Source organism: Drosophila ananassae, chromosome 2R, assembly GCF_017639315.1.
Source record: "Drosophila ananassae strain 14024-0371.13 chromosome 2R, ASM1763931v2, whole genome shotgun sequence".
Taxonomy (NCBI): domain Eukaryota; kingdom Metazoa; phylum Arthropoda; class Insecta; order Diptera; family Drosophilidae; genus Drosophila; species Drosophila ananassae.
Genome location: NC_057928.1, coordinates 25,926,196 through 25,935,726, shown reverse-complemented (window position 1 = coordinate 25,935,726; position 9,531 = coordinate 25,926,196). Strand labels below are relative to the sequence as shown.

At 46.2% G+C, this 9,531-nt stretch overlaps 6 protein-coding genes across 7 annotated transcripts; 2 read left to right on the top strand and 4 right to left on the bottom strand.

Moving 5' to 3' along the window:
* Window positions 1-33: 33 nt before the first annotated feature.
* Window positions 34-1,232, bottom strand: LOC6507452 (peroxisomal membrane protein 2). Of its 2 annotated transcripts, none has more exons than XM_014909756.3 (4): window positions 1,118-1,232; window positions 913-1,040; window positions 594-852; window positions 34-529 (listed from the first exon to the last, which is right to left on the bottom strand). In XM_014909756.3, the coding sequence occupies exons 2-4, from the start codon at window positions 999-1,001 to the stop codon at window positions 302-304; spliced, it is 576 nt and encodes a 191-aa protein (XP_014765242.1). In that variant the 5' UTR covers window positions 1,002-1,040; window positions 1,118-1,232; the 3' UTR covers window positions 34-301. The 2 variants fall into 2 exon arrangements, with proteins under 2 accessions (XP_014765242.1, XP_001955984.1); XM_001955948.4 differs by having other exon boundaries at window positions 913-1,033; window positions 1,118-1,175.
* A 7-nt stretch (window positions 1,233-1,239) lies between these two features.
* LOC6507603 (vacuolar protein sorting-associated protein VTA1 homolog) lies at window positions 1,240-2,596 on the top strand. The gene is made up of 4 exons (XM_001955949.3): window positions 1,240-1,463; window positions 1,528-1,589; window positions 1,667-1,817; window positions 1,881-2,596. The coding sequence occupies exons 1-4, from the start codon at window positions 1,354-1,356 to the stop codon at window positions 2,476-2,478; spliced, it is 921 nt and encodes a 306-aa protein (XP_001955985.1). The 5' UTR covers window positions 1,240-1,353; the 3' UTR covers window positions 2,479-2,596.
* Window positions 2,597-2,610: 14 nt separating this feature from the next.
* LOC6507451 (novel acetylcholine receptor chaperone) lies at window positions 2,611-5,284 on the bottom strand. The gene is made up of 3 exons (XM_001955950.4): window positions 4,709-5,284; window positions 3,277-3,415; window positions 2,611-3,217 (listed from the first exon to the last, which is right to left on the bottom strand). The coding sequence occupies exons 1-3, from the start codon at window positions 4,826-4,828 to the stop codon at window positions 2,997-2,999; spliced, it is 480 nt and encodes a 159-aa protein (XP_001955986.1). The 5' UTR covers window positions 4,829-5,284; the 3' UTR covers window positions 2,611-2,996.
* An 855-nt stretch (window positions 5,285-6,139) lies between these two features.
* Window positions 6,140-6,918, bottom strand: LOC6507450 (protein brother). The gene has a single exon (XM_001955951.4). The coding sequence runs from the start codon at window positions 6,855-6,857 to the stop codon at window positions 6,213-6,215; it is 645 nt and encodes a 214-aa protein (XP_001955987.1). The 5' UTR covers window positions 6,858-6,918; the 3' UTR covers window positions 6,140-6,212.
* A 489-nt stretch (window positions 6,919-7,407) lies between these two features.
* Window positions 7,408-8,930, top strand: LOC6507604 (transcriptional regulator ATRX homolog). The gene has a single exon (XM_001955952.4). It carries the CDS (start codon window positions 7,525-7,527, stop codon window positions 8,875-8,877), a length of 1,353 nt encoding a protein of 450 aa, XP_001955988.1. The 5' UTR covers window positions 7,408-7,524; the 3' UTR covers window positions 8,878-8,930.
* Window positions 8,872-9,462, bottom strand: LOC6507449 (transmembrane protein 60). The gene has a single exon (XM_001955953.4). It carries the CDS (start codon window positions 9,337-9,339, stop codon window positions 8,944-8,946), a length of 396 nt encoding a protein of 131 aa, XP_001955989.1. The 5' UTR covers window positions 9,340-9,462; the 3' UTR covers window positions 8,872-8,943.
* Between the last annotated feature and the right edge of the window lie 69 nt (window positions 9,463-9,531).

Genomic DNA, 9,531 nt, shown 5'->3' with positions numbered 1-9,531 from the left:
CCAGCTACTGGATGCTACAGCTACTCCTTTTAATAAAGTATTTTTAATGTTTTATTTGAAGTAAAAAAGTTACAATTATTAAGGTTTCAATAACAGTCAGTGAATAAGGCGTCACTACTCCGAGTAGTAATAATAGCTTATCGTAGGCGGGACCGTGCTCTTGGCAATTCGCTCGAAGAGATAAACAATGTCAAGCAGTTCGGTCCTAATCTAAATGCTAATCGGAATACTACGCTAAGACAACATCCAGTGCGGGTTGTTCAAACTTTAAAGTCCTCGTTTCCGGATGGGGACGGAATGCTTATTTGGTGGCCTTTTCGGCGGCCAGTTTCTCCTGGAAGCGGCGGCGCTTCTGGGCGATGTAGACCACCCAGATGAAGGAAATAATAGCCATGCTGATCGACCGGAACATGGGCGGCACGAACGCAAAGTTGAGGTACACGAACAAGGACAAGTACTGCCAGTTGGCCTTCAGAAGGGGCCAGTACAGCTTCTCCACGTTCTTGATCGCTGTCTGGGGAGATTTTCCCTGCAATAGACAGAGTAGGAGGCGGTTAGAACAGCGTTAAGAGATGCGAGTGGATGAAACCCACCTCGAACAGGGCCAGGAAGAATAAGGAGAGAGCCTGATAGGTTGGAGCGTAGACCAGACGCTCGGACAAGAACAGGAAGAACCTCCTAAAACGTAGATCATGGCTGAACAATCGTTCGACTGTTGTGTAGAAGTAGTGGGGGACACTGCCCCCGAAGATCAGGCCGAACAGTCCATAGGCGAAAACGCTGTGCTGGTTCAAGGTCTTGGCCCCCGCCAGTCGTTGCGAAGTTACGTTCGCCGAAGTGGCCAGAACGCATCTGCAAAAGCGAAATCTCTACCAGATTAAGGAGCCGATAAGGTTTACTGTGTGTACTCACGCCGTGATGGACTTGGTTCTAACCGGGTGATTGAAGAGCTGCTCCAGATAGCTTCCGAAGAGGGAGTACAGCGGCTTGGAGAGAACCATGTTGGGGGCGAAACACTTGGGTGCAGAATGACCTGAAATCTGAAGGATGCAGGGGTTAAAGTGCAAAGTGCAACTGATAAGAGCAGAGACCGGTTCACTCGGCCCCAACTATTTACCTACGAAGTCCAAACGTCTTGGCGGCCTACAATCAACTGAGTACAACTATGCACCTGTAGATATGAATATTATCTTAGTTTATGCCGCAACAGAGCACGGTCTTCCTAAAATCCATTCCAAAGTTATCGAACAGTACTGGACCTGGCCACACTGCGCGTTCTGTCATCTACTTCGTATTTTGAAAACTAACGAAATTAACTAAATTTAAGGGGCCTAGGGGTTTCAAAAAGATTCGATGGAGTTTCCGCCGTGCCCTCCCTCGCTGAAGTCCATTCAGCACTTCCTGAAACTGGCTCAGGAGCATGATTCGAGAGACTTTGTGATAGCCTATTGGGCGAGACTCTAGTAAGTAACCATTGTTTATTGTGGAATGGCTCTGGCTAATCTCTGCTCTTCTCAACCTCCTTAGTGCTCTCCAGGTAGGCTTGAAGGCCTCTACCCAAACTGCAGAGGAAACCAAGTTGCTCTTGGGTAAGTCCGAAGTGAAGAAATCCATACGCACTTCCCATGGGGATGACTCATCCGTGTTTATTTTCTTTTCGGCGCAGCCATCATGGACTGGCTGGAGCAGGTGAAGAAGCAGTATGCGGACAATGAGGCGGTCACCAACGAAGTAGCTGCCCAGGCTCACATTGAGAACTATGCTCTCAAATTGTTCCTCTACGCCGACAAGCAGGACCGGGAAGAGAATTTCGGCAAGTGGGTTAAATGATACACTCAACTCGGAGCATCCTGATTCATTGGAGAATAATTACTTTCCAGAAACGTTGTCAAGGCGTTCTACTCCAGTGGGGTGCTGTACGACATACTCCAGACTTTCGGCGAGTTGAGCGAGGAGGCTTTACACAACCGGAAGTACGCCAAGTGGAAGGCCGCCTACATCCACAATTGCCTGAAGAATGGGGAGACGCCCATTCCGGGGCCGCTTCCGGATGATGACGAAGACGAGTTCGGTGGGGACAACACCAATGCGTCTGCGGGTACCCCTCCAGAAGAGCCGTCAGCTCTAGATCCTCCTCCGGCTCCCTATCAGCTGGACCCGGCGCCCTCGGACGTCACCCCACCCACGGCCGAGGAGATTCTGGATAATCCCAACAAATTGCCCAGCCCACCAGTGGAGGAGGAGAAGCCAGGTGGCTTCGTGCCATACGTGCCCACGGCCCAGCCAAATCCTGCCACAGCCGCTACCATCTACCAGCCCATCGTGCCGGTGGCCGGAGTGCAAATCACGCCGGACCAAATGATTACCGCCCAGAAGTATTGCAAGTATGCCGGCAGCGCCCTAAACTACGATGACGTGAAGACGGCCATCGAGAACCTGCAGAAGGCCCTCAAGTTGCTGAGCACTGGGTCCGAATGAGGATACTATGTGACGAAGATATATTCATACCATGTGTAACCCATGCACAGTTATAGCTTAGAGCACCCGTATAATAATCTCCCGCTAATCACGCAAATTAAAACGATATTTAGATTGACTGAGGTTGGTTAATTAATTTAAATAAGTATGAGTTGTTCAAATTTATTAAAATTGTTTCTAAAAGTCGCAATTTAGATGGTTCCGACTAGTGCCCGTTACAAAAAGGATTTGATTACATTTCTTTTGTTCTGGTCATTGTCTTTATGCCGTAGCTCTACAGTATTTAGTTAATATTCTTCGCCATTACATACAATATTATGGTTTTGTATACGATAACTTTTGGCACCAAAGTGAAAACACGAATTTCGATTTGAATATAATGATGTGAATGATGGTAGTGGGGAACTGAATGAACGCAGATTGTGCCCCGATCGTTGTCGAACCCAACTTAAGGTGCTAAAACAAAGCTGGATCAGTGAATGACTAAGAGTATGAGTATTTGATGGGAGCATCGGCGTCTAATCCTGCTTGACGCCATTCGCTGGCGGCTGAGTGGCCGTCGTCATCTCGTCCTGAAGGCGGGCGGTCTGGTACCAGACCACCAGTCGCCCTCCCAACATAAAGGTGAACACCAGCGCCGGTCCGGAACGCTCAAAGGGATCGCTAACCATCCAGTGCTGATAGATCCCCAGCAGCATCAGCACCAGCAGCGTTATGTTGGCCGCATTCTTGACCTTGTCTGAAGGTAAATGAAAACTAGTTGTAAATCATGGAATGGACATCATTAATTCTACTTACGATAGGGAATCAGAGCCATGGCCAGGCCGCAAACGATCTCCAGGATACCAACTGTGCGTCGATACCATTTCGAGGGTACTTTCAATCCGAAGAGGGCCGTGAGCGGGAATACTTTGGCATACTTCACGTACTCTGTGCGCTGCAATCGAGAGGGAAATTAAATATGCAGGGATATAATTAATCATTCCCAGAAGCCCATATTCCGCCCCCCAGAGGCAACTGGCTACCGCTGCCCCAGCGGAAGGCAGTGCAGGCCGTTTATTTTTAAATGGAAACAAGCTTTCGGTTTGTCAAATTCGCCCATGTGGATTTCTGTGTTTTCGTTGGCATCGTTGGCCCCAAGTGTTTGTGGTAACGCGAAGGTAATTACACCATAGGGAACAACAAACAAAATAGAAATATTTCGAAATTAAAATGCCATCCCCTATGCAAAATAGAGATCGAAATTATACGAATTGAAAGTAAAATGGCGCGTAACGAATGCAATGCCAATTTCAAAACATAGGCTGATTGCGAGCATTCATATATCTTTTTGTGGTCGAATTAAAGGGGAACAAATATGATTTTTCTAAATCACTTTCGTATTTGAGTAAACTGGAATATTTAAAATAATTTTATAGCTTAGAAGAATCATGTTTTAGAGACGTTCTGGGATGCTCTTCTCAAAAATGATGCACTATATTCTCAGATATTTGCTTTGTTTGTCCAATTCGCCTATATTGGAATTCAAAAAATGTTTTTTGATCAAAACAAAACGTTTGGGCGTTGTTTTTTTAGTAAAAGTAAACAAAAACTACAGCTGTTCTATAAATCTTTTTAGTCCAAGCTATATGCTTCATTACCCTGTGTTTATTGAAATTCAAAATATTTTCCAAATAGTTTTTAGAAATAATTGAGAGTGCTCGAAATTCATGCTTTTTTAAGTGAAAAATTAAGTCATACTTCCGTGTTTATGGATTTTAATTCCAAATTTTCCAATTTATATTTAGCTTCTTACTAATATTTAAAAAATGAAGGGATCATAAATTTCCACTTGGTTTTTTCATTAATTGGTTTTATTTATTCTTTCTGCTCTGTCTAAGTCTTCGAGTATTTGGAAGTGAGCATATGTATATTGCTCCTGAAATATCTTTGAAGATCATAGCGTCTCTCGACATTTGAATGTCGGCGATTGGCATTGATGGGGTTGAGTTCAATGCCCATTAGTCAGTCATATTCTCGAAGAGCGCTCCGAGGTGTTTCCTAATTTATATTTCCCCGTCAAGTGCATACCCATTTACATAAGAGTTTCCACGGAAAATGAGAATAAATGAAAGTGTGCACTTCCAGATTCGAGTGAAAAATCGATATGCCGCACGCATCCCGCCCGGCCGCAAAGAAAACAAAGCTCGGGGGGAGGAAAACTCCACCGTTATTGATTTTTCGCACTCACCAGGTCCTTGTAGAGATCCTTGCTGATGTGCGGCGTGAGCTTGAGGGTGCCAACGAAAATGAAGAACAGGCCCAAGAGCACGGAGAGGCTCTTCAGAACAATCGTGTTGGAGGCGGGCATCTTGGCTAAGTGGGTTTATAGGTAAACACTGCGTCCGGCGGGGCACAAGGGGTTTCAGCGGGGTTGGGAGTTCACTGGGAGCTCCTCCTATATCCTATTGAGCACCCTACAATAACACACCGGTGGCTAAATTTAGACCAATCTCGCAGCTTTCTCGTGCGAGCCAACAACAAATGGAAGCACACAATCCGAATGTTTCGCAAATCGCTGCGGCTACACAACGACGGTATGTATAATTTTATGAATTTTATTCCGCGGCCAGACCCTTCTATTTTCCTCTCTATGTCATTTTTCACTTTTCCGCTTTCAGTTTTCAGCACTCGCGTTCGGAAAGAGACTGAGGCCAGTCCAATTGCAAAGTTTATTTCGGCAGCATCCCAAGCGGGCAGAAAATCAATATATGCTCACATGCTCGTCACTACGGTGAGTGCTTCCGAACCCGAGTCCGACTGTTATGCTCGAAATTAGAGAGGAGAGCCTGGCCCACCCCGGAGAGCACGGCAGGGCGGAACGGACAGGCATGCCACGGCAGCTGGATGGACTGGCTCTGTTTGGGACTCGGCCCTTATGGGTGGTGGTTGCTCCGAAACTGGCGCAATTAAGGCCAAAGACCCCGGCCAGCAACCCTTAAGGAGCTCCAGATAAACACTCATTAGGTGAACACGGGTTTGGTTTGCTTTCGAGGAATGCTTAAAACAATGTGCTTCCAAATTTTTGTTTTTCATTTTAATTGGGTCATTTCAGCTGTATATAGTTGGATAGTTCATATGGTGCTTTTAAAACATTTTCCAAAATTCATCAACAAGTTTTGATATAGATTATTCGAAGATCGATTCACAAATCGATTGAGATACTCCGCTCGAGAATCGGACGAATAGTGGCAAAGATACGACCATGCCAGTGTCTCATAAGGTCCTTCACATACATTTCAAAATTTTGAAGGGGAGCCCCCAGAAAATGAGACAAAAAATCTAAAAAATATTTTGTATCTAGATTTTGACGCAGATCGTAAGAGAATCGATCCAAATCTTTTAAGATATTCCGCTCATGAATCGGATGAATATTGGCAAAGATATAGTCATCGCTGGGGGCCATATAGTGGCTCCATGCACTTTCGAAGGGGACTCCCCAGAAAATGAGACAAAAAATCTAAAAAATATTTTGTTTCTAGATTTTGATACAGATTTGTGGATCATCGATCGACAAATCGGTTAGGATAAGACCATCGCAAGGAGTCGTATTGTCCTTCTTAAGCATGTCCCTTTCCAATTGAAACGTAACTCGTCTAAACTTTTTCGAAATTTATTGAAAAATTAATACAAAATCTACATGATTTTTGAAATCAATCGTCATAATAATAGCGTCTAAAAATATGAACAAGTCTCTACCATCCAATTGGGCCACCGGGTCCTATGCCAGGACCGCCTCTGCCATGGTGGTCCTCCGGCGGTGTCTGAGGAGCATGGTACATCCTCTTTGAGTCGGTCATCCGTTGGTTATAGCTTTCGATGTGCTCCCGAAGCTGGGCATCCTCCTGCAGGGCTCGAGGCTCATCAAATTCTAGATTGGCTACTCCGTCCAATCGATCTAGGTCTACCCAGCCTCGAAAACGGACGCATACCCCGTTCATGATGAAGTGCGAGCGTAGATGAACCTTACCGCGTTCCCGCTCAAAATCACACTCCTGGTCCTGGGTATATGGGTTGTGGTTGGCGTTGAAGTAGAGCTGTAGGTTAGTGCCGGAAGCCACGAAGGAGATCTCAGCATACCCCTTCCGGCAGTCGTTTACGAATCTCATGCGGCGCTCCTCCGCAGCTCGTTCACGGTAGCCCGTGTAACGAACCTCGCTCTCCCGGCTGAGGCGGCGGAAGAGTTCGTCACTGTCGAACTTGGAGCGCTGGTCGGGCACCACGCGGGGCATCTTAAAGATGAAGCGAGGCTTGGGCTGTTCGTACATGGCCATAGCCTCGTATGGCGGGAGCATTCCCGATAAGGTAGCGGCGTCTGGGAGGTTCTGGTGATGGTGCATCGTTGAAGCAGGAATTTAGACTGATCTTTGAATCTTAGGATCATCCTATATATAGTAAAGAAGGTAAAAAACAGGTATTACTCTTAACCAGCCTACCTGTTGGGTATACCGGCGCCTTATTGTTTTATGACCCCATTGGAAAGGTGACATAATTTTATTTAGCAAACACCTGGATCCTAGGTCATGTCATAAAATTACTCCTCAGGTAAGCGTTGGTACAGGGTTCATATTTCTGTGACTAATTGCTGGATTTATTTTAGGGACCTATAAGTTAAAATAAAAATTAATCCTGGAATCTTGGGGAAATCCAAACAGATTTGCCACTCTTAAAAGTTCTGCAGATCTATAAACTGAAGGTAGAACATACAAGTTAAATATGTCTTCCTTCCAGGATGTTGTCGTCTCAACTTTTAGTTTTATCTTTTAAATTAGTTTTATTTTTTCAAACACATATTAAAACCTATAACTTATACAGCGATAAGCTTTTTAATTATAAATATAATGTTTTTGAATTTCAATATTTAAATTCCTTTGGCGGGAAGATTGAAGTGGTAGTGCTGTAAAACTCGAATGTTATGAGTGTTGAAAAAATTGTTCTGTTCACAACCTCTACTAGTCTTAAAAACGAGACAAACAACTTTAAAAAATAATAATAAATTCACAAATAATGTCACTTGTTGCTTATGCTGCCAGTAGCGATGAAGAGTCCGACAATGAGGAGGAAACCCCGGCCCCCCAAGTGGAAGTAATGAAGCCCCAGAGCACGCTTGCGACAAGTGGGCATATTAGCGACGACGAAGATGACGACTTTGTTCCCCAAGAAGTCTCTTTGGAAGAGCTGAACCCACCTCAGGGACGACTGACGCTGTCATTGCCCAAACCGAAGGTGTCTGCGAGCCAGGGGATCGACGTGGAGGAGCAGGTGGCACCCGCATTTGCTCAGCTCCCGATGCCACGCACAAAGCCCGCTGTCAAGAATATTATTGAGGAAAAGGACGACGAGTTCCTGCACAAGAAAGCGATTCCTGTTGAAGTTGAGAAACCGCCTCCACCACCTGTTAAACAACGCGTCAAAATCAGCATTCCGTCCTTGCGGGAGTTCTCTGATGTTGATAAAGAAAAGGCTGAAAAGGCCAAGAGGGAGGGAAAACCTACGGTGCCAAAAGGATCGGGGCTGCTGAGTATGCTGCCTCAAGCCAAGTCTGAACGGAACTTCGCAAAGAGCTCTTCCATGGAATCAACTGCTTCATCGGCACCTTCCCAGCCACCAAATAATCCAGACAAACCTAGAGCCACACCGGCCTTTGTCCCGGATACTGTGAAACAACGAAGAGCGGCACATAATACCGAAGGCGTAGACGGGTTAAAGTCGGTGCAGAAGAAAAATGCCGAGGGGAGGGATACTGCCAAACCTGCTCAGCAGAAGCTTGTGAAGCCCCTGGTAAATGCCAGCGATAGCGAGGAGGACGAGGACGACGGAAATGGTGACTTCTTCTCGTTGAACAGCGAACAAAACCTGCCTGAAGTAAGCAGCAACGAAATCAGTGCCTTGGTGGCCAAAAGGGCGGCTAAGATGATGGAAGCCAGTACTAAGTACCTGGAGGAAATTGCAGAAAAGGAAGCTGCCGAGGCCGAGGAAGCCCGCATGCAGGAGGAGCAGCAACAGCAAGCGCAAAAGCGCTACCATGAGCAGCAATTGAACGCCGAGGCCATGGATGCATTAGTCGGCAAGAACGCCAAGAGACGACGGAAGGAGGCCAAGGAGATGCAGGTTATCGACATATCCGGAACCCAGGTCATGCCCGACAGAGACGAATGGATGAGAACTGCCTTGGCATCTTCGACGACATACCAGCCCACCGGCGTTTTGACAGACGAAGAGCCGGTGGCAGGCACGCGAAGGAAGCACCAGATCACGTACCTGGCGCACAAGGCCAAGGCGAACGAGGCCGAGCTGCAGGCCATGTGGTCGGCCAACCGGCAAACCCGCCGCGCCACCCAGAGCAAATACGGGTTTTGAGTTTCATATTCATGTAGTCCTAATCTTACAATATATTTCTACTTTTAAACTAATCCTAATCCAACTTTATCGCAACCACCCCTCCCGCTTGCCCAGCCGGCTGCCCACGTAGAAAATGGCAGTGCTAAGGAGTAGGATTAGTGGGGTAATGGTCACGTAAATCGGGATCTGCTGGGGGTACTCTAGCGTCAGGCAAATCATCACCTGCGACGTGATGGTCAGCAGCACTCCACCGATGTTCCATTTATATAGAAGTAGGAGGTGGGTCAGCCGGTTCAGGTTGCGCCATTTGCGGATGAACTTGATTATAACGTATACGATCAGGATGCAGTCGAAGAACCAGAGTGGAGTGAAGGTGACGAACCAATTCCAGGTGGTGTGTGGGTCCAGGCGCAGGCACAGCAGGATGAGGAAGACCAGCACGATGAACCATGTGAAGAGAGCCCGGTGTGCCAGTGTCATTTTGCCGAGTATTTAATCTTTTTCCATGATATTCCAAGACGTAAACAAACAAAGACAAGTTAGTTGTGCTATGTGGATAGTGTTGCAAAGTAGTCACTGTGGGCACAGTGGGTGTGACAAACATATTTTTACCATAATAAGTGGAAGAAATATTTATTTAATTTTAATTTCAAAACAAATTTAAAAATGTGT